Source organism: Rhagoletis zephyria, unplaced genomic scaffold (genome assembly GCF_001687245.7).
Source record: "Rhagoletis zephyria isolate East Lansing unplaced genomic scaffold, Rhagoletis_zephyria_1.1 Rzeph_scaffold_04396, whole genome shotgun sequence".
Classification (NCBI taxonomy): Eukaryota; Metazoa; Arthropoda; class Insecta; order Diptera; family Tephritidae; genus Rhagoletis; species Rhagoletis zephyria.
The window spans coordinates 17591-42772 of record NW_016161479.1 but is presented as its reverse complement, the minus strand read 5'-3'; the positions used below and the strand labels follow the sequence as shown (position 1 = coordinate 42772).

The window sequence follows — 25182 nt, the reverse complement described above, 5'->3', positions numbered from 1 at the left end:
CTTTCGTCGTTTGTATTTGAACGACGCTGTCACCGACTTCAGTTTCGGCAATCCTGGTCTGAAGTAACCTTGCTATCCATCTTCGGATGGTTGGCTTAACGTTATGGACGTATAGGCGTTATCGAAGGCCCCCTCGATATCGAGGAAGGCACAGAGCACCACCTCATCACACTCAAAGGCCCCTTGTATTTCCTCCGTTAAGTCGCTAGCTTAAGTGGTGGAAAAAGTTTGTTTATCGGTTGCTTCTTTTACCTTTAAGTAACGCAGAAGTTGAAAGGACGTTTTCTATAATAAATTTCGTTAAAAATAAGCACAGAAATAAAATGAATTTTGCAATGTTAAACGCTTTATTAACTGTAAGATATGGCTTAAAAAATGTACAGAATTGTTGTCATGATTTTGAAATTACAGATGATATCGTCAGGTTAATGAGAAATGAACAAAATTGTAACGACGAAGAATCGCTTAGCGCTGATAGTATTGATATAGATATAGATATTTAATGTGTTAAAAAAATTTTTATAGATTAAATTATTTTACTATTGGGCAATTCACAAGGTGTCGTATTTGTCGTGTTTGTCGTGAAGTCATGATATTTCATGACAGTTGTAAAAATGTTGTTATTGTTTTGTGAAGAAAAATAACACATGACGATACAACTCTGCAACCTATGTTTATTCGGTGTTATGTGAGGTTAAGTGCTGAGATATAATAAATAATCGTAACAGGTGTTCACAACCGTCGTGTTTTAACACAACTTTTGTTAGGAAAATATAACTTCACAACACCTTGTGAATTGCCCATATGAGTTCATTAAATGAATACTCTTTTGTTTGTTTGATACATACAGCGTCAGACAATAATAAAGCACCGACATTTTAATTCTTTGTAAATTATAACATAACATTTTAAAAATGTCTTTTACAAATGGATATTTTTCGAAGCATAGTTTGAAATTATTTAAGTTATTTAGTATTGTCCGACACTGTATATAGATATGATTCTAGTACTTATGTATTCTTAATGTGATCTCATTTTTTTGTTTATGTAAGAAATTAATTTTTAAACTGTACATACATATGTATATGTATGTTTTTTACGTTTCTGGGCCGTTATCTTATCCATTAACGATTTAACTATACTTTAAAATAGGTAAGTTGGCGGCCCTTAATATGCTTTATGTGTTACACAACAAGTTTTTTTGTTGAATAAAATATTAATTCTTTCCAGAGTTCATTGTTTTTCTATATCATTACTTATAGAAAATGTTTGCGTGTATACTTATATATTTATATGTAGGTAAAAAAATTTAGCTACCATTTTTAGCCACAACGACGATTTTTAGCTCTTTTTTAGCCCTTTTTTAGCCTGAATTTAGCTACCGCTAAAAATGTTTCGCGGCAACACTGCTTAGAAGTTGAAGGCAGAGAACCGCTCCAACAATAGTCAGCCATCATGTGTGCGTTCCGGTTGCCTTAATAGCGTTGTCCGTGGTGAAAGCTGCATATAACTCGTAAACAATAGCTGCTGGAAAACAAATGAGGCTATATATTTTTGGAATGAGCGACTGAAATTAGTAAAAATTATGTTATAATTCATTTACAAATGCAAAAAGTGCAATTTTGCTGGCGAGTTTTATTTATATTATACGGCATCATCTATTGCTATTTTGCGGACGGGATTACAAAATTTGTTATATTTGAAAGACTTCCACTAAAATATTTCGAAAAAATATTAAGATTTACGTGAGCTAGACCGATTTGAAAACACATCCAAAAATTAAATTTTATATGAATAAAATTTTTTCTTAAGCATTTTTTGAAAAAATCGCCTCAGATGGCAAAACTGTTTAAGCTTAAAAAATCAGCATAAAAAGATAAAAAATGTTTAAGTTTTGATGCTGTTTTTTAAATATTTTCAAAGATTGGTTTAAGGAAAACTTGAATATCTGGGTCAAAACTATATGATTTACACTTACGTATGAAGTATCAATGGAAACGTATTATCTCACCCTTTTTATTTCTTGCAGAAATACTAATTCACGTCACGTTTTGTTTATAAACATACATACATACATACATGTGAATCAACAAATCTTAATTCAACTTGGAATTGCGTTGTTGTTGTTGTTGTAGCGGCTACCACAACCCCGCCCAGATCGGTCAATATCTCAGTCGATGTAAGTCAAGTTCCACTTACGGCAGACCTAAGAAGCTTGCAGTCTCAGTAGGGTCGGTCTTCAGGGACTTTGGCGTTAGGGTGGTCGGGTTTTCCGTGCATACGAAGAGATGTTTCGAGTCATGGGGTGTCTCATTGTCGCATGCCGGACACTTATTTGGTACATCTGCGTTTAGTCTGCTCAGGTATGAGTTTAACCTGCTGCAGTAGCCAGAGCGAAGTTTGGCTATTGCGGTTCTAGACTCCCGAGGCAGATGAAGCTCCGTCTCGTCAATGTTCGGTGGTTGTGCGCCTAGAACGGCATTCACAGGTTTGGAGTCTACATAAATCGAGACTGACTCCCTGTGAATGCCGTTCAGGTCCTGTCGATAAGCTGGCGGGTCCAGAGGTTGTTTACTGAACCTCTGAACTTCGTCCGTCAGTTCGTAGAGATGCCTCCTGACGTTGCTGGGCTCTTCTGCAAGCCTATTTGGGGGACCACGTCTATGGCTCCCAACAAGAAACTGCTGAAATAAATAAAAATGACTGGTAACATTTTTCCGTTATTGAATAAAAATTTCTCCCTCCATTTTAGAGGGAGTGAACGGGTGGTCAAGGACACCCTTATAATATGTAAAAGTTGATATTGCAAAACAATGTATCCGCCAAAATATTATTAAAAAATATCTATGGCGATTTCATAATGAAGCAATCAAGCACACACACGTTTACGTGAAAGCATGGAGGTGATTCCACCTCATCTTCCCGTTGACAGCTGATACAAAAGGGATAAGTTGTAATTCCTAGTCTTACCGCGTGAGTACCAATCGCACAATGGCCTGTCAGAACCCCCATCACTAGCCCTAATTCCTATTACTTTTTAGTCAATATACTACTCGCAATTAATTTTTCAGGTGTTATTAAGTAGTTGCGAGATTAAGAGTTTCTATATAAAATTAAAGCCGACCCCGCGACGACCGCTAACCAATTGGACTGACTGACGGCAGGCTATTTCACTACATCACAAAGATGACATAATATAAAAAATTCAGCTTTTATAAAATGCTTACAACCTATGCCTATCTTGGCTTAAATCTTGTTTCATGAATTACTTTGGGCTAGAGACCTCACCTAATTTCGATAGCTCCCCTGCAGCAGTACAAGGCAACGACTTTTTTACCCTTTCCCCAGGACCAAGCCTAAGTACTTGACCCTGTCTGAGGCCGACCAAAAATATTGATGGACCATCCGAGCCCTTATGCAATGCAAATTTCCTGTTTTCAAAAAAAAAATAAAAAATTTGTCCGAAATGGAAGATGGCAGAAATTTTCATGTTTTATAACAGTCGAAGAATGGCCTCCATTTGATCAAGCATAAACCGGTTGGACTAAAGCAAATCGGATGAAATACTGTTTCCAAGGTGTGAGGGGTAAGCCTTCTAAAATAAAAGAACACCTTTTTTTAACATTTGGCTGCCGGCAAAGCGACGCAAATAAATTTTTTGTGGATATCAAATTAAAGTAAAGAAACTGTAAATATTAAAATGCATACATTCAATGACCTCTGCTGCTCGCTATCAGGTGAGTTGCCGTTGTGGCCTACTAAGAAACTTGTATGTATGTGTGTGTAGAATGAAAATTGAAATGTTTGTATATTTTGGCGATTATAAGAAATTTATTGACACAAGGAATTATCAACAAAACGTCGTTGCATCACTTGGTCGCCTCACAATAGCTTAAGTAAAATTAGGTATTCAATATTGGTTGTTCGTTGTCTGCAGCCCATTGCACCCTTTGCGACAGAGCCCTTAACCCGTTGCACTTACACATAGATTCGGGTGGTGAAAAAGAAACTGCAGCTGCAACTTTATCCAATTATAACTTGTACAAGTAGAAAAATAAATATCAGAAAGCAAGAAATGCAACTGCATGCATTTATTCGCAATATAAATTACATATAAGGATTCATATACTATACATATGTATGTAAATAGATGCATATGCGAGCGTCAGAAAAATGCAATTGCAGTTTCTTTCTTGGGGTAGTTTATGCACTTTTTTTTTTTAGTTTTATTTCATAGAAATCTGCAGCAAGGATGCGTCTGACAACGGTAGCTTCACGCAAGAAGTTATGAACTTTGACAATAACAACAAACATGAATTGAAAGTGGCAAAACAGCAACTATGCATACAAAATACTAGTAACAATAACAACAATGAATGCACTTTTAGAACAATGCATGTGTTGAAAGCTGACATTCGCCGTTTGCCAATGCGAATGCATACATACGTACTTATTTTTGCGCGCATTTAATATATCCTTTAAGGACAAAAAAAAAAAAAACAAATTTGCATAATTTGAATTATTGCTGTGTAATTCGTGTACTACGATTCTTATATAGCTTGCGCTTGCTTGGAAAATTGCAATATTTAATTTTGCTTTTTCTTATTTTATCTACTCGTTTCAGTTAGTCCTTTGCCTAGACAAACAGACAGACAGACGCGTGGTGAAATTAAAATTTCCATTTTATTCAATTTCACCTCAGTTACGTGAACCAAAATGCAGCATCATGCACATGTTGCACGCACAGCTCCGCCGCATATGCGTGCCCATCACATGGCAGTGCCGCCGCCGCACTCGCAGACTCAGTCGCACATGCCGCGTTTGAATATGACACATGTACCACCGCCGCCAACTGGACAACAGCAACAGCAACAGCCACTGCAAAGCAGCCAGCAGCAAAATCAGCCCCAACATCTTACCAATGGTCCAGCGCCGAGCAGCGGTGGCGGCAGCGCTGCAGTCATCACCGGATCGAAAATTGGCGCGCCATCGCATATGCGCGATCATCATACGCGGTAAGCTACATATGTTCTAAATTTAATATAGTTTTAACACTTTTTTTGTCAGGTTTTCAATTAACATTCCCTTGCCGGTTCTTTCTAACATATCCCGCGCCGCGCCGCGCGATCGTAATTATGTAAATGTCTCTGTCTGCAAGCGCAAAACAAGCAATCGGGCGCACTGTCGCTTTATGTGATTTCCTTTGGCCTTTTGTATTTTCTCAACTAATAAATTATAATTTCATTCTTTACTTTGGCTGCCTTGCGGTGTTTTTTTTTTTTTTTGTTTTGCTCTATGCAACAGAGTGTAGTCACCTTTGCAAATAGCTGTCGGTGTGGCGGCCTAGCCAAATGATGGGTAAGCGAGGCAGCCAAGCCGCCTAGCTTCCTTTATTCACAGCATGACTTCCGTTCAGGCGTAACGAGTTATCTTTCTGTTATCCTACCCTGTCTTCTGTAAGTATGCGTGCACTCTTCCTGCTTGTGTGTGCTTCTCAATGTACATATGTATGTAGTATTCAGTATATTCTATGTGCTTGTCACTTCCCCGCAAAAATCGTTGGACCATGTGGTATATTTGTGGTATATTGGAGTACTTACAAAAGTGCTTCTCTGTCATGCTGTAGCGGACCAACTCGTGTCTCTGCACCAGCTTAATGTTACCCGATCACTGCATGTGTTTTAACGAAATGTGATTGAAGTTGAGCATTTGAAAGCACTGTGGCTGTAGCTAAACGTGTAGAGATGCTTGCTCTTATTTGTTAGCTGCCAGCAGGTTCGGGTTCGAATGCCGTCAGAGGCAGTATGCCATTTTTTATTTTTATTTTTGTTTTTGGTTTTTATTAACTGCGAAAAACCATCTGTGAAGTGAAGAACAAAAGCGTGTACAAACGAAAAAAATATACCAACAATGCCGTTGTTAATATGTTGGAGTATATGGTCCTGCACTAGGACATCGCAATGTTAATTGGACCACATTTTATATATGAATTGTGGGTAATTTTGGAGTACTCCTTGACCCTTAAAGAGTACTCCCTTACATGCATGCATGCAGTAGTCGCGATTTTTGCAGTGTTACCGCGCATGCCATTTTCCCACTTCAAATTGAAGTAGTGGTGGCATTTGTAGTTACCCAATTTACCAAACATCTTCGAATTGAATTCTATTCTACTCGTTTTGGTAAACAATTTGTACGCCCCGGTGAACTTTTCAGCCGATCAAAAGCCGCAAAAACGACTCGTCTGCTGTTAGGAAAAACAATGCACCAGCGCACTGCAAAACTATGCAGAAATTGTATGCAGTACTACAAAATTAAAATTTGGCATTTTTTAATTTTTTATTCAAAAATAATTTAATGTTACTATGTATTTTTTAATGCATTAATTAAAAAAGAACAAGGATAATATTGAAAATATGGTGAGTGTCAGTGAAAATCGTACAGTAAATTTTTCCCATTTTTTAATATTTTATGTAAATTTTAGTACTTTTACAAGCTATTATTTAACTTGATCTGTATGTATGTACACTGCCAGGACAAACTATTGGCACAGCAAATTTTTCACAATATATGCAACAATGTTTTTTCTAATATTTTTTCGCCAATTTTGTATAAAATGTTCTTTCTACAACAAAAAAAAAATATAATACTTTAACTTTGTGCAAAACTCACGAAAATTCAGCAAATTTTCAAATTTTTAATCAGATTTAAACAAATTTTTATCAGTATGCAGGTTATCGCCCAATCAATTGTATTAAATAAAGTACAAGTTTTAAGTAGCGAGGAATTACCGTTGATTTTTGACAATTTTTTTTTCACGCAGTCTCTTCCATACAAAAATTTTTTTTCGAAAATACTTTATATGGAAAAAATTCAAAACACCTTCAAAAAAAAAAATTGTCAAAAATCAATGCGATTTTTGACTAACTCCGAACTTGCTAGAATTAAATTAATGGGCTGCAAAACTGCATACTCAAATAAATTGTAAAAAATGTGATTAAAAAGGTGAACATTTGCTGAATTTCCGCGAGTTTTGCGCAAAGTTTAGGTATTATATTTTTGTGCTGTAGAATGAACCATATTTTTATACAAAATTAGCGGAAAAATATTAGAATAAAAATGTATGCTATGTTCTCTCCTCCTGTTTTCTTTTCTTTTCATTGAATTGTTCAAAACCAATAATTAATTTCCCCAAAGTTTGCATAATTTATTTTTATTTTTTTATTTAATTTAATTCAGTCAAATGAGTAATAATTCTTGCTGACCATAACAAAACAGCTTGATGGTAAAGTTCCTATGGGAAGCGACAGGTACAGCTCGGAAATTTGATTTAATTCCGATTGTGTTCTTGATAAGAGACCATTTACATACATACATACATATTTAGATTTCGAAAATCCTACATACAATAAGGGAACGCGTCGCAGGTAATGTAATACAGTGTTTACATGAGGTAATTATACAGAGAACTTTTAGTTGGAAGCAACAATTGCCTGGTGTGAACGGCCTCTCAACTAATCGCTTCCAATGAAGGTGGGGGCTAACCAACTTTTGATTCAAATAATCGCCTCATGTGAACATTGTTTAAAGGAACATTCAAAAACGATATTTCTAAGTGAGAACTGTAATCATTTACGCATATAAAACACTGACGACAAAATTACATTTTTAAATCAATACTAGAATAGGCGCGATATCGACTAATCAGTTTGGTTACGTTTGCCTCTGAACCCATACAAGCAAGTGTTTCTTTTTCAACTGCAAACAATTCTTTAAGTATCATGAATTATTCACGTGAAGGTATTTATCATTTATATATCAAAAAATTTACTTGGAAATGTAGATGCTAAAGATAACGAGTAAAAGAAATGTGAGTACCCCTTCGTAGCATGTTTTAGAGAATTTCCTGTAATTTCTGAGCATAAAATTTGAACTTTTCGCACTTTTTTCTGTAATTTCGCGAAATAAATTTTTCGAACAAAGGTAAAATATCCCCATAAATTTTAGAATTGAGAATAATTTTTAGGTGGAAAGCAGATAACAAGGACCATATGTTCTGCGAATTGCAGACGTTATAGCAATCCAGTCATTCCCATAATTTATATTTAGGTTTTTCTAATAAAAGAGAGAGCACAAACTAAATTTCATCGAAATCAGATACAAAATTTAATGTTTCCCCGCACAAGAATGGAGGGCGTGACAATTATCCCATCTTTACTATGTATGTATATTTCATAATTCTCTATTCCTAAGAGCTCGATTCGAATTCGTCCTCGTTCTCTGGTAAATTGGGTAGTTGGCAGTTGAAACACATATGTACATACATCATTTACAACTATCAAAGCCAATTTTCTGTGTTCTGCGTATACTTTCCTGTTTTGCCCTCTAAGAAATTTCCCGAAACAGATATAGTTGTGGGCATATAGCGTGTATATACATAGATGTATGTATGTTCATATATGTACATTAGGCTGGGCCAAATTGTTCGGGTGAGAGAGAAAAAATGCGAAAGGCGTATAGCAAAAACCAAAATTACGCTAAATTCTAAGAAAATTACCCAAAGAAACTAGGGGTTTAAAATTAAAACTTAGACCGCGCCGAGTGGCAAAAATATTTCAGTTTGAGGTATGTTTTTTAAAACCACTGCATAGATTTTTATGTCTCTCGGCGGGAGCTTGATTTTTATTTTAGTCGCATAGTTTCTTGGGGCAGTTTTCTTAGAATTGTTCGTAAACTACGTTTTTGNAAAAAAAAAAAAAAAAAAAAAAAAACCCCACCCTAATGTACATACATACACAGCGAGCATGCATTCTTACAGATAATTTTTCACCGCCTTTGAAAAAGTTTATTTCATGCTTCCATTAGATCAAAAAAAAACAGTTGGCCATTGTTTCGCTTGAGAGTAACGTGTGAAAATTCAAATTTTTTATTTGCATTTTGCATAAATTATACATATGTACATACATACATAGTACATACAGTGGTGGAAGAAATAATAGAAACATTTTACTTTGACCAGTTTTGGCTATATTATTTTGTTTATTCGATGTATAATATTTTTGTATAAAAGTCTAGCGCAATATATAACACACACCATATAAATCCACATTTCAAAGTTTGTACAAAAATTTAACAAATTTTATCAAAATCCCCCAAAAATTTCAAACTTTTTAATCAGCTTTTTTTTTGATGCGATTTTCTAGCTTCTTGCGGTCTGCACTTTTACCTCCTAAAATTTAATGGGCTATGAAACTGCGTATCCAAAATTTAAAAAAAAAATCTGATTAAGAAGTTTGAAATTTTTGGGGGATTTTGTTAAAATTTGTTGAATTTTTATAATTTTTGCACAAACTTTGAAATATGGATTTATATAGTGTGCGTTATATATTGCGCTAGACTTTTATAGAAAAACATTAAACATTGAATAAACAAAGTAATATAGCCAAAACTGGTCAAAGTAAAAAGTTTCTATTATTTCTTCCACCACTGTACATACATAGTACATACATACATATGAATGTGCACGCATAAAAATGTCTAAAAATGTTTCCAACAGATTGTTGTTGTAGTTGCATAGGAGAACTTCAATTAAGTAATATTCGATTCTGTCTAGAACTACTTCGCTAATCGCCAATCGCCAAGTAGAGCTTCACGCTGAAAATAACGGGCTTGGGACCACAGCTATTAAATTATGTAGATTACTCATTTGGCGACAGCTTTCTTCGCTGTCGCTTTTGATCAGCTCAGTCGGTATTCAAGCGGCTCCAGAGTCCAGAGGAGGTAGTGAGCAACTGGATTCTTCTTCATCAGACACTCCATCGGTGTCGCCAACAAAAGCGTTAAGAAGTGTTCCCTCCAAATCGCAAGTATATTATTGATGTCTGTTACCATATTTCCATCTTCGTCTCTTCAGAAAACCCTGCCTTAGTACTAGAATATTTTTATATATACTCACCTCCTTTTTTCCCGGTGTCGTTTTATCGTCGCACGCTCGCAATTGGCTACAGATTGGTTTTGTCATGTTGAAATTGCTAACCGCACCTTAAACATCGAGGCAGAGGATGCGCTAGTATGCTTGAAATGCGTCGTGACAGTTGCGCTACTATGCTCAACATTCCTATATTCCCTTTCTTGTACACAAAACAAAGTGAACACCGCATGTACGAGATGCGAAAACCCATCTAGGTGCGGCCTTGACTTACGATAGAAAGAGAGAAAGCTCACTGAAGTTAGCAACTTCTATTAACCAGTAGATGCAGCTGAATGCAGGTGTTTGTCTGAGCATCCAACTTAATTTATAAATGTGTTCGAAATAAACGGTTACCTCTCCGCCACTGCAAGGAACCTAACTCTCTCTCCCACAAAGTCCTTGGCGAAACGATTCGGACGGTGAATAACCCGAAATCCTCGGAGTTACTTTCGGCAGTCTGCTGTCCTTCAGGACACAGTGGACGAGGCTGCAGACATGCCAAAACACGGTTCTGCGGACCTCATGTTTTCTGGTGTCGCCACAGCACCACCTTCACCACGAGGCACAAGTACTCGCAGTTTAAGCGGTCTTACACGATATGTATTTTTCTGAAACGATCTAATATATGGTACACTCGAATACTTACAAAAAAGTAGCATTTACATATGCTACTCCTGTCCTGTGAATGCCGTTTTGTGAACACAACCACCTAACATTTAATTTGGAACTCAATCTGTTCATATAATAATTAGTTTAGCAATTGAGAAACGATTAAAATTGGATTACCGCTGTAGGGTTTAGAGAACATTTTTTGAGAGTAAGTACCTACCGATGGCTGAGTGGAAGATCGACCTATCTCAGCAGCCAGTTCGAAAACGCCCTATCTCAGAAAACTTTTTAAGAACGTCCTCCTTCAGAATCTGATTGAAAAACGCTCTATTTCAGAATTGTATTGAAAAACATCCTATCTCAGAATTTGGTTGAACAACGCCCTATCTCAGAATTCGGTTCAAAAACGCCCTATCTCAAACGAAAATACGTTGAAAATAAGCTGAGATAGGGTGATTTTGAATCGGCAGCTGAGATAGGGCGTTCTTCAATCAAATTCTGAAGTAGGGCGTTCTTGAAAAGTTTTCTGAGATAGAGCGTTGTTCAAAAATTTTCTGATAGGGCGTTTTCGAACTGGCTGCCGAGATAGGTCGATCTTCTACTCAGCCATCGATACAGTCACTCACAGAAGTATTCGTAAATTAATTTTTTTCGCAATATCAAAACGTTTTCCATCATAAATCTTTTTCGTTAATTTTCTTTTAATATCGAGCCTTAACCGCCAAAATAACGTAAGCGACATTTTTTTCAAAATTTTTTTTTGATGCAGAAATGCATCTAAATGCTCTAGGAATATTTCTGCATCAAAAAGAAAATTATGAAAAAAATGTCGCTTACGTTATTTTGGCGGTTAGGGCTCGATATATATGTAGCTCATTCTATAACAAAAACCATATAAATCATTCTTGCAAACTTTGTACAAAATTCATAAAAATGAATCAAACTTAAAAAACTGTTCATCAAAATTTCAAATTTTTATGGAAACAAAAGCGCAACATCCTCGACAAAAAAAATAGATTCTAAAAAATCAGCGGTAATTTTTCGCTACTTGAAATTTGCACTTTATTATACTAAACTTAAATGGGCTAGAAAACTGCATTCCGAAAATTTTTCTAAAAATTCTGAATAAAAAGTTTGAAATTTTGATGAAAATTTTTTTAAGTTTGATTAATTTTTATGAGNAAGTTTGAAATTTTGATGAAAATTTTTTTAAGTTTGATTCATTTTTATGAGTTTTGTACAAAGTTTGTAAGAATGATTTATATGGTTTTTGTTATAGAATGAGCTATATATTAAATGGAAATTAACGAAAAAGATTTATGATGGAAAACATTTTGAATATTGCGAAAAAAAATTAATTTACGAATACTTCTGTGAGCGACTGTATGTACTTACTCTCAAAAAATGTTTTTCCAAATCCTACAGCGGTAATCCAATTTTAATCGTTTCTCAAATGCTAAACTAATTAGCATATGAACAGATTGAGCTCCAAATTAAATGATTCGCTGGACTGTAAAATTTGTCAACAATGCAACTGCAATTAGAAACGAAGAAAATTCATAAAGAAAGGATAATCAAAATTCAAGTTGCTCGTCCTCTTGCCTACTTGACACACTCACTCACTTTTAAACACTAATTGAATTTGACACATTTGGAAGTATGCCGCAGCGTCAATGACGTTGACAATGCCGATGATGCTACAGATACTGATGATAATGCCGATTATGAAGGCAGAAGGAAGTATGATGACGATGATAATGGCGTTGACCTATTTAAAGCGCTCAGCAGCCGAGCCGTAATTGCCAAATTTAACAAACAAAACTGCCAAAAAATTGCAAGAAAAAAATACCTGAATGGAGGGAGAATCGCGAAAATCAAGTAGATGCAGTTGAAGTAGGTAGACAAGGAGGAGTTAACGGTTACGGTGATTGAAGTGGCAAAGTGGTGACCACGGCAAACAATCGAAACAAAACGCCCGTTGTCAGTGCTTAAGCGTATTAGAAAACGTGCCTGCCTTTGTGTATAGAGCGGCAGCGGCAGCAGCAGCGGCAGCGCAGGGTGACAACAACGGCAATGGCTACATGGCAAAGGTGCACTGGACAGACCAGCAGTACATTGGTCATTGAGATATTTTGTTTGTATTTTGGAATTGGAATTCGGTGCTGCTGCCTTCCATGCTGCATTGACTGTGACGGCCACGACAGTGGCAGCAACAGAACGTCAAAATCAGGTACATGACTGTGTATTGCGTATGTACATATGTACGTCAGCATGAATGCCAACTCGACGGCGATGGAATGCAGGGCGTCAAGGCAAATCGATAGAGTTGAATGAATTTATCATCACACATTAAAGGCCAAGCAGCAGTGGAAGTTCGCTTATTTCTCTTGATGCAAGCAACCTCAGAGGCATTCGGAGCTGAAGTAGCTAGCTACGACTGCAGCCAGCAGCATCAGCGCTGGAAAGAACTTGTCTGCTTTGAGGCTTTTGTGTTTTGTTCGACGATTTCCTCCTTTGTGCGACATGGACGCCATACACAAGTACAAATGAATATAAATATATGTATTTGTACTGAAAGGGATACAATAAATGTGAACTACCTTTAGGAGCGAAGTATGCAGTATGACGACAGCAACAAAAACAACTAGCGCCCTGCAGTCAGTCGCAACAATGGGAGGGGTCAGTTTGTTTTTGTTTCCCTACCCATTATGTATTTGTTGTTGCTGCACTCTTACGTGGGTCTATTTGCGCAAGGATTTCCGCGAACGTCGCTGTCAGTTGCTCCTGTCAGCTTATCTTAGGTCGGCCTGTGCGCATGCGTTGTCATGCGTACGCAGTCATCCAACCAACAGCGGTAACATTTACGCAAAAACAGAGAGAGAGATCATTTGCCCCGGCTCATCAAAGCGCGTAGTGCACTGATATTAATATCGGTCTCGTATTATTTTCAGTATTTATCCAATTCGCGGTTGCCTCTTCACGATTTTCGGTGAATTGCGCAATTTTTCGTCACTATCCGCTGTATCCATTGTGTGCACCTATGTATGTATTTGTTGAAAATTATTTGGCGCTGCAGTTTTTTTCCGGCCTACCAGTTATTGGTTGTGAATTGCTTATACTATTTTGTACAGCGGTGATTTTAAATAAATAAATCGTGTATTTTCACGGTCGGTGGTGTTACTAGTAGTTGGCAATGAAACTATAGTTTTATGAAAAGATGTTCCCATTTACAGATGTAATCTGATTTTTATAAGGAGTTTCGCAGTGTACTATACTATTTGCCTAGAATAAGAAAGGCATGCGTGCATTTATGGTACAATGTTGATAGTTAATTAAGGTATGCTAGGTGCAAGTTTATAAATCGACGGTTATCTTAATGTTGCGAAATCGTGCCAACGTCCTTTATTCTACTTCTTGATTGTCGCTGTAACTGCCAAAAGCTGTATTTGCATAAGGCGATATTCTAGCCGATTCGACTTTGCACAACGCTCATGTCAATGGTGATTCAAAAACCGCTCTCCTCAAAGTAGACAGCAAGTCAAGTTTTGCAAGCATTTATCGACTGTAAAAAAATCGCATAATGTAAATGCAAGCACATCGAACATGTTTTTTTTTATTATTTAAATTGGAAAAAAACAAAACAGGACATATACGTATATTTCTTCTTATTCTGACTTTCTTCAACATTCCATTGTGGTAGTCACTGTCAGATTTCCTTAAGAATACAGCTTTTTCATCAGAGTACCTTTCAAATCATTGGAATTAATTGAATAAGTGCATATTTACATACTTTTTTCATTAGTTAATCGCGGCAAGATTGAACATTTTTAAATTTAACGAATTCAAATTATTGTTGACAAAAATGCAACCGTGTGCCACAATCCTGCTTGCAAATTCGTGCTGTGAAAATTTTTGCCTTCCTCTCCAAATGTCAAAATTATGCTCTCTCCTTGCAAGTTTTACAAGTTTTTTATCCAATCGAACACGATTTGGTATTATTTTTAACCGACTTCCAAAAAAGGAGGAGGTTATCAGTTCGCCGGAATATTTTTTTTTTTATGTTGTTACCGCATAACTTTGCACCACGTCAACCGATTTCAATAATTCAACGGAATAATGCAACGGAAAGGTAGTGTCTCAGAGGTGGTCCCATACTAATTTGGTTTAGATCCGATCATTGGATCATGAAATATATAGATATATATATTTTTTTTTTTAAGTCGGTTTTTTTTGCTAAAAATTACTTGTTTTTATGTATGTTACCGCATAACTTTGGACCACGCCAACCGAATTCGGTAAGATCCGATCAGTGGATCATGAGATATATATATATATATATACTTTTTTTATGAGAATTGAAGTCGGTTTTTTTTGCTAAAAAATACTTGTTAATATTTACAATGTTTTTCATGCAAAATTTTTTTATTTTTTTTTAATACGGTTTATGTTTTAACCAAAATCATATAAATCAAACTTTCAAAGTTTACACAGAATTTAGAAAAATTCAACAAATTTATCTTAGGTATGATCAAAATTTTAAGTTTTAAATCAGTTTTTTTTTAATTTTATGTTATTATTATTATTAGATTGGCGCTTACACATATGTTAGTGTTTGGCCGAGCTTCTCCTCCGACTTGTGTCGTGTGCCTTGATGTTGTCACACAAAGCGGAGGGACCTACAGTTTTACGCCGACTCCGAACGGCGATTGTATTTTTATGAGAAGCTGTTTTTTCATGGCAGAAATACACTCGGCGGTTTGCCATTGCCTGCCGAGGGACGACCGCTGTTTAGAAAAAACCTTTTTCTATATTTTTTGGAATGTTGCTTTGACCAGGGCTTGAACCCAGGTGCTGATGTGTGAAAGCGCGCACTGCTTACCACTACACCACATGTAGGCTTCTGAAATTTTAGTAAAATAAGTGCAAGTTTTGAGCGGCTAAAAAATTGCAAAATTTTTAATATTTTTTTTGTCGACGGTGTTTTGCACTTTTTTCTGTGTAAACATGACTTTTTGTGGGAAAAATGGCACCAGACCGTTTGCGAACAAATTAAGTAAAAAATTAAGGCTAGTTTTTATAAATTGCACTTGTTATATAAAAAAAAAAATCACAAAAGCCATCAGCAGGTAAAATAAGGGGTATTCAGACGTTAATGCGAAATAAATTGCATTAGTACAAAATGGTGAAGTTGTGAAATTTTATCAGCAGTAACACAGCCGTTGCATTTCACTCTTTACCAACCATAAGCAAATGCAATGACTGCATTCTCGCATTTCGCACCGTTGCAATTGCATTTCGCATTAACGCCTGAATACCCCTTTTATTTTTTAGCCGCTTAAAACTTGCAATTACACATTTTACTAAAATTTATAATCCTTGTAACAGCATACTAAAAATGTGTATAAAAATTGTGATTAAAAAGCTCAAAATTTGTATGAACATCTTTTTTTTAATTTTTCTAAATTCTGCACAAATTTTGTAAGTTTGATTTGTATGGTTTTCGTTAAAGCATACTTTTATAAAAAATAAACAAAAAAATTTTTTGCTTGAAAAAGATTGTAAATATTAAAAACAAAACACCATTCATCGAGTTTTAACCGCCTGTGTACATACAGTGACGAAAAAAAGTATCTATTAGCACATAGAGTTGTCGGCAATGTATGCCAGGTTTTTTAATCTTATTTCTTTTCGCAAAATTTTTATATAAATGTGGTTCATACTACAACAACCAAAAAATTAAAATATATCTTAATTTTAAAATTTTTTGCTAAACTCAGAAAAATTCAATACATTTGCTTACTAATTTTCAACTTTCTAATCAGATCGCGTACATTTTTGGAAATTTTCTTTCATGCAGTTTCTTCCATACAAAGTACATATGTATCTTCGAAATTTTTTTTTGTATGGAAGAAAATAATAGCAGATTATCTAGTATGCAAATTTATTGAGTTTTGCACAAAGTTTGGAGTTTTAATTTTTATGTTTCTGCGGCAGTATGAGCTATAATTTTATAAAAAAAAAGCGATAAAAAAGTGATTAGAATAAAAAACTTTGCCTAAAATGCGAAAAATTCTCTGTCTCTATACTTTTCTTCGTCACTGTACGTATGTCGCACCCAAAAGAATGGCACCTAACTCACCATCTTATCTCAAAAAACGATCGCTTAAGCTGCTTTTACAGGAGTTGATTATTGCCGACTGGAAAATTTACTCAGAAATCGACTAGAAAATGGACTAGCCAGAGCGTTTGTATACACGAGTTGACAAAAGTAGCATTCAGCAATGAAATTTTTTCCAAATACATATGAGCAGCAGAAAAATTATTTCAAAGCGTGCATGGAACTGATTCTAAAAGAATTATTACTGCACTGGTTTACGAACAAGAAAATATAGCACACTGTCAAAATGTCAGCAATCGAATAAACAAACTAATTTATGAGTTGTTTCGGTTCGCCGTCGGCTGGCAAAAGTTTACTCTGTCGATTTTTGTCGACTGCGGTCGGTTGAATTGTCATTTATCAGACTGGTCTCAGAACACACAGGCAGTGGATCACATTGTTGTGCCATGTTGTTCAAGTCAAACGTCAAATACTGCTTCCTGGGCAACCAAAAAACCACGTAATGCACCTGTGCCTCCAAGCAGCTTCCACAGCTTACACCTGAGTAACATAAGCCAACACCCCAACACAAGCCGTAACATATCCACGCCCCTACCTACACGCCGCCTCAATCCACGTGCTAGGACTAATTAGCAGCTCCTGGTTGGTTCTTAACATATTCTGCTCCGTGCGTCTGTTTAAAACATACCGTAATGCGATATCATTGAAGTACAACCAGTGACTTAGCTGGCGTCACTTAAAAGTATGTTCTGAGCTTGACACCTCGAGAATGGAGAAGCGGCCATCAAGGCTACTGTCACACATCACGGCGCAGTATCGTCTCATCGAAGCAGACATCGACCGCACGTTCCTGCAGGCGAACGTACCTCACCAAGGTCCACAACATCCATCGGCGTATCGGACGATAACTCTTCTTTCCCCGATAGCGAAGACACTCACATAGAGAGAGAGATAGTAGCGTTGGATTTGTCAAAAACGTTTGACACCGCCTGCCATTCCACGCTAATACTGGGTGACGCCGAATGAACTATATGGTTTGAATTCTTTATAAAAGTTTTTTTTTACTCTATGCCAACGGGATCCACGCCTGGAAATGACCTGACAGCAGCGTTGCCGAATGCTTTTGCTGAAAAATCATCATTTTACCTTGAAAAAATCGTAATTTCGGCCAAAAAAAAACCTCACATTTTTGGTTATAATACTGGGTGGCGCCGAATGAGCTATATGGTTTGAATTCTTTATAAAAGTTTTTTTTTACTCTATGCCAACGGGATCCACGCCTGGAAATGACCTGACAGCAGCGTTGCCGAATGCTTTTGCTGAAAAATCATCATTTTACCTTGAAAAAATCGTAATTTCGGCCAAAAAAAAACCTCACATTTTTGGTTATAATACTGGGGGGCGCCGAATGAGCTATATGGTTTGAATTCTTTTTAACAGTTTTTTTTTGGGGATATTTGAATGAAAGAGTGTACGTTAACAAACCAAGAACCATTCTCCAACTCCAAACCAACATTCGAAATGAAATCATGGCCATTACACCCGACATTCTGCGAAAAGTTATGGAAAATATTAGGGCTGTGCGATTAATTGATTACTCAAAATTTTAATTAATCATAAAGTAAATAACTCAGTTATTCGATTAATTAGAAGTTATGATTATTCAAAAGTTCAGTTACTCGAGTAATCAAGACTTTTGATTAACCAAAAACAAAAATATTTGAGTAATTTGCTTTATGATTAATCAACATTTCGAGTAAAATGAGTAATCAACATTTACATTTTCAACTCTTTACATATGTATAAAGTATAAAGTAGTTAAAGTTCCTTGATACTTCGAAAACAACGTTTCGGTTTTCAAAAATTAAAACGAATATTTTTTTTCATATACAGAATGTAAAAAAGAAAATAAGCATTTTCCAAAGCAAACTCTTTTAACGAGCAAAATTATTGTCATTGTTATTGTGGCTTGTCCATGTTATTGTAGCTTGTAAACATTTTATTTTTAATATTTTTATTGAGCTTTATACCACGATTGTTTCTTACGAAAAATTGAAAAAGCAACAAAGTCTAAGCGGTAGACGTTATAGCACTATTTTGGAGATCACCACATCTCCTGATCAGACTTCTTTTTTCTAGACTTCAGCAGGGATCGAACCTGCGTATTCGATGTTCAAAGTCAGAAACGTTAACCACTGAGCTATGTACATCCCGTAAACTCTTGTTGCTAATTCATTATTTTTGCTAATTATTTTTTTTTTTGAGTAATCATATTTCAAGTAACTCGATTAATCATCGTTTTGAGTAATCAAAATCTTGATTACTCGAGTAATTGATTAACCGAATAATTAATTAACCAACTTGCTCGATTAATCGAATAATCGCACAGCCCTAGAAAATATGCTAAACAGACCAAATATGTGCGAAGCAGAAAATGGACATCACTTACAGGATATCATTTTTCAAGGCTAATTACAAAAAATTCCCCAACAATATACTGTATTTAAAACAAAAAAATTATAATAATCGCATAAATAAAAAAGTTATAAACCATTTAAACCATATAGCTCATTCTGCGCCACCCTGTAGAAGACATTGAGGCTTCCTCTCTCCTACAAGGACTCAAACCGTGGTCAACGAAATACCTAAGTGGTCGACAATCGCCAGTAATCGCTCCTTTTTATTTTCCGGCAATGGAATCGATGATCTTTGTTCAATGGTAAACGTTTACCTTTACGAAATTTCTCGCTTTTCCGCTACAAAGAGCTTAATTCTCTTCCATACGCAATCCTCAGCAACCCTTTTCACCATGTGGACGAAAGAGGTCAGGCTACAGTTGGGTATTGACGTCTATGACAGTTCCTAGTGGGGTGCAACAGACGTGGGCATCAGAAATCTGCTTGCGGCTGAGCACAGAGGTTAATAAAACAACCACTGGAATCGACAGCGTACATAAGCAGGATGAAGTCAGCAGGATGAAGTCAGTTGTGCCCAACGTATGTCCGGCATGTGTAGAGTTACCGCATGACCCGACACCTGTTCGCATGCCCACTAAAACCCACTCAACTAACGCCCCTATACCTCTGGTTTAACCCAGTGGTGAAACGGTCCCATTTGTACGCTCTAGTTTGCCTTTAGAAGTACTTTCGTTACATCCCATAAATATTTTCATCTAGGCTTTCAAATTATGAAAAAGTGCCATCTGCCCGTTATTATTAACGTAACGACATAGGTATTATATAAAGCCCAACATATGTACGTATTCAAATGGTTTTTCATTAATATATGTATTAAAATGTTTGTCATTAAGCCAGCGTAACTCTAAATTGTTTTCGAATGTATTTTCTTCCAGTTTGAACCAACAAGCACTTCAGCAACACCAACCCCAGCATCCTCCGTCGATGCACAATAGCACGCAGCTACAAAAATTACGTCAGCAGCATCAACATATAAACAACAACAACAACAGCAATAGTACAAACAAAAACAACTATCATCATCATCAACCTCAGCAATACAACAGCGCAAGCAACACGCACGGCAATGTTCTGCCAGCTCAAACAGCACAACAACATCAACAAAAACAAACATCGCAAACGTCACACCATACGTCACGGAATCCATCAACACATCAGCATCAGTCCCAGCATCAACAACATCCACTACACCAACAACAGCCGCAGCTGCAACAGCAGCAGCAGCAGCAACCACCGCCGCTGCAACCACAGCAGCAGCAACAACATACACTTGCAGTGTCTCAAATGCCTCCCCAGCAGGCGCTTGGACATTTAAAGCATCCACAACAACATGTGCAACAAACGCCAGCTGCACAGCAGCATCCACAACCACAACAACAAATACAAACAACATTGAATCCGGCAAGCAATATTGTCAGCGGACACTCGCAGCCACCGCCACAGCCACCCACACAACATCCTCAACAGCAACCACCTGCCGCTTTGAACTATTACACTGGCGGCGTTACTCAAATAAACAACAATAATATACACAAGTCAAAATATAAACCCAACGTTGGCGGTGGCGGTGGTAATGGAGCTGGTGGTGGTGGAATGCAACCAAAAACTATTTTACAAAATCCAAATCGCATTCTGAAAGCACGATTGCACAGCAGCGCGGCAGCAAATAACATTGAGGTGACCACTATTGGTCCCTTGGTGAGCATAGAAGAAACTAATAAGGTATCAAAGAGCAGTAATATCAGCGATGGCGGCGGTGTCAATAATGTTGTAAGCGCCGCAGAGGCATCAGTAAAAGCGAATGTGGTTGTAGCTGTAACTGCAAGCGCAGTAATTCCTTCGAACATTAGGCAGGAGTGTACGAAAAATGGGCAAAACACAAGCCAGAATGACGGTACGTCAGTATTTTTAACCGACTTCAAAAAAAGGAGGAGGTTATCAATTCATCGGAATATTTTTTTTACTTATTTTATGTATGTTACCGTATAACTTCGGACTAGGAAATTACTTGCTTTTTTATAAACATATGTTATTTTTGTTGTTAATATGTCTTTTGTTATGGTTTTAGCTTCCATAAATGATGCTAAAAAGGAAAACGTGACGAGTGGGACACAAAATGCAAAAATTAGCAATGAAGCGAGTAGTAGCAATGCAACAAGTAATAACAACAATATTTTGTCCAACGAAGACAACACCGTGCCAAAGAATTCGAAAGAGAAGACCCCAATGTGTCTCGTCAACGAGCTGGCGCGTTTCAATAAAGTTAGTTCCTTTTAACGATTATTTGTTTTTTACTTAAAATTAAACGGTGAACGTTATTGCTTTGGATGTTTTATAGATCACACATCAGTATCGTTTAACCAGTGAAAAGGGTCCGGCGCATTGCAAGCGATTCACTGTCACTCTAAAATTGGGCGATGAGGAATATTCAGCGGAGGGTTTCAAAATCAAGAAAGCTCAACATCTAGCAGCAGCCGAAGCTATTGAAAAAACCAAATACAAACATCCTGTGCCGAAAGTGATTCGTCGCAATACTGATGGAGAGGGCAGTTCATCTCGCGCCAATATTACGCCCACAGTTGAATTGAATGCGTTGGCCATGAAATTAGGCCAACAGACATATTATCTATTAGATCCACGTCAAGTGGCATCACCCGATAGCATGGGACCACCACCGGACGCCATGATGCCCCCGCGCTATGGTGTACCACCGCCACCATCGCATGCGCTTCCACCACCCGGCATGGGCAGCGGTCATATGATGCCCCAACACGCACCACCACCGCCGCCACCACATGTGCATATGATGGATCCGCCTGCATATCTGCGACGAAATGGGCCCTATGCAGTACCGCCTGCGCCACCGTTGCACGGTCATCCTACCTCCGGACCGGGCATGCGTCCACGCTATGGTGCACCACCTCAGCGCGCATACATGCCAAAATATGGCCAGCAGCAACGATATGCATTAATGGCGCCACCGCATATGGCTGGTGGTCCACACAATGGCATGGCCCCACCACCACCGATGCCGCACCATCCGCATCATCCTCATCATGGTTCAGTTCCACATCGTTATGGTATGCCAGCAGCATTGACCAGAGTTACGCTTGTCGTTGGCAAGCAGAAATTTGTTGGAATGGGGTACACATTACAACAAGCCAAACATGACGCAGCGTCTCGTGCGTTACAGGTGCTTAAAGCGCAGGCCGCTACACAGCTGAACGAAGCACTAAATAACAGCCTGGAGGAAAGCGATAGCAAATCACCCATCTCGCTGGTGCATGAGATCGGCATACAACGTAGCATGACGGTGCATTTCAAAGTGCTGCGCGAAGAAGGACCGGCTCACATGAAGAAGTTCGTAACCGCATGCGTTGTGGGCTCCATAGTGACAGAGGGCGAGGGCAATGGAAAGAAAACATCAAAGAAACGCGCCGCCGAAAAAATGTTGGAAGAGCTAAAGAAGCTGCCGCCACTAACACCAACAAAGTCGCCGGTTAAGCGTATTAAAGTTAAAACACCCAGCAAGGCTGCAGCAAATGCTGACGGAGCTGGTGGTGGCAGTGGAAAGTCTGGTGGCGCCGGTGGTGAACGACGCAAACGCGGCAGTGGCTCGATCAAAGAGAAAAGTGAAGCAGAGGCCGATGCAGAGAACCCCATAACGCAACTCATCCAATTGCAGCAGAATCGCAAAGAAAAAGAACCTGTGTTTGAGCTAATAGCGAAAAACGGAAACGAGAACTCGCGTCGACGTGAATTTATAATCGAGGTGAGCGCACATGGCATGGTGGCACGCGGCACCGGCAACAGCAAAAAGCTAGCCAAACGTAATGCTGCACAAAGTAAGTACCGCCAAATATTGCAGATCATAACAAAAATAATACTCATGCATCTTTACAGATTTGCTCATAGCCATGGGTGAAAGTGACACCGATACCGCTGGCGTCAACACTGCCTCAGCACCCGCCACCATACAGACAGCTGCTGCTAAAGAGAGATACGCCCGAGCGCCTGCAACCGCCATCGATGGAGTCTCTTCACATTCAGAGCAGCCGAATACAGTCTTGCAGCCAATTGCTGAAGTACCGCCACCTGCTGTTGCCGCCGAGGCGCATCTTGATTTGCCGCTCGTGTCCACCCCAGCTGGACAAGTACCCGGCATTTTGATACTGCGCCATAATAAAAAAAGTTTGTGATAGTATGTGTAATAAACGAATGTACGCTCACTAAATTTTCTGCTTACAGATGCCGTCAAGAAAAAGGAGTGTGCGCCCAGTGCAAGTTGCGTAATGGCAGAGAATAATGAAAACAAACGTGCCGCCGATTTAACTATTGGCGCTGGTGTGCAAGCAGTGCAACAGCCTGCTGTTAAAAGCGCTGCTACTGATATTGTGAAAGAAAGTGAAGTGGAAATCGCGTTGAGCGCTAATCCACCTAGTGCTGTGGTGCAGCCGGTGGCAGCGCCTATTACCAACAATGCTCAAAAAGCTGTTAGCAGTGCACCCAGCAGCGCAACAACAACAACAACAGCAAGGGCGAGCAGCAGTGCATCCAAGCCAGCAGGCGTGCATATGAAGGATCAGCTGCTGTACCTTGCAAAGCTTTTGGGATTCGAGGTTTGTCTAACATATCATATTTTTGACAGGAAGATTCATAGTAAATGTATATTTTGTTCTTTTGTCACGCGCTTAGGTGAACTTTTCCGATTATCCAAAGGGAAACCATAGCGAATTTCTTACCATTGTAACGCTCTCTTCGGAACCACCACAAATTTGTCATGGCGTGGGCAGCAGCGCTGAGGAATCTCAAAATGATGCTGCTAGAAATGCATTGAAAATACTTAGTGAATTAGGCCTAAATAATGCTGCGAAATAAAAGCAGCATGCAAACGCTGAGAAGGAGCGGAGCGTATATAATAAAATACGAAAAGTGGGAAAATAATATTCAAATTGAATTTGGCGCAACCAAATCTATATAAAATATGTAGAGAGTCTCTACTAGAGACGAGAGACGTTAAATAAACGTGGGGAGCGAAGGAAGCGGAAAAATATGCAGCGTACTTTCTCACTCATTACTACTTTAAGAATGTTAAATGAGGTTCAACTGCAGATTTTCATTCAATTGAAAAGGGCAGAACCGCAAAATATGTGCAACAAAAAAAGTTAAATTGATTTTTACGATAATTAAAAAAAAAAAACAGTGCTGCTATATTTATGCTATTTTGTTAAAATCTATGCTATATTTTCGTTTAAAATCCATATTTGTTTAATTTATTTACTTTATATTAATCATTTTGTTATTTTTATGCTTAGCAAAAGTTGTTAAACGCGTTAGCAGAACTAAAAATTGTATTCATAAAATTGTGCCGAAAGCATAAGTAAAAAAATGGTTTGTTAAGCAAAGGCTTAACTCGATATGTATTTAAATTTTTGCATTTATTGGTTTATTTTTTTTGTGGATTTTGAGCATTTTTTGTCTTATTTAAAAGCGTTTAAAGTTATCGTTTTTTTCAGCAGTGCACAAAGTTGAGTGAAAAATTGCGGATTGGCATTTACAATTGAAATTTTTTTTCTTTGTTTATTTAAAAATTCAAAATTTTGTCTTGAAAGGAATGCAAATTTTTATTTTCTTTTGCAGAATGTTCATTTATTATTGTTAATACTACAACAACAAATACTTATTTTTTTCAAACACTATGATTAGGTCAAACTGTTGTGGTAACTTTATATTTTCTATATGGTAAATTTTGATTTAAATGCCTGCTGATTATTAGACGCTTTATCAGTTATTAACCGCTATTGGGATTTAATATCATAAGAGAATTTATTGTTATGTTATCTACTGTCCTTTCAGAAGATTTAAGCTTAAGATAAGGTCGATCTTCCACTCAGCAATCGATTTTCTCCATTTATGTACTTTACCTAGCGTATATTTCGAATTTCCAAAGCGAAATCAATTTATGTGCAGTGAAAAACAAATATCATTCTTTTGGCGTGTATACAGCTCTC

General features: G+C 37.5%; 1 protein-coding gene across 2 annotated transcripts; it reads left to right on the top strand.

Moving 5' to 3' along the window:
* Positions 1–4607: 4607 nt before the first annotated feature.
* stau (double-stranded RNA-binding protein Staufen) lies at positions 4608–24346 on the top strand. Of its 2 annotated transcripts, none has more exons than XM_017626065.1 (7): positions 4608–5015; positions 20047–21065; positions 21240–21433; positions 21510–23016; positions 23075–23362; positions 23420–23790; positions 23867–24346. In XM_017626065.1, the coding sequence occupies exons 1-7, from the start codon at positions 4717–4719 to the stop codon at positions 24047–24049; spliced, it is 3861 nt and encodes a 1286-aa protein (XP_017481554.1). In that variant the 5' UTR covers positions 4608–4716; the 3' UTR covers positions 24050–24346. The 2 variants fall into 2 exon arrangements, with proteins under 2 accessions (XP_017481554.1, XP_017481555.1); XM_017626066.1 differs by lacking the exon at positions 4608–5015 and adding an exon at positions 13436–13618.
* The last annotated feature ends 836 nt before the right edge of the window (positions 24347–25182 follow it).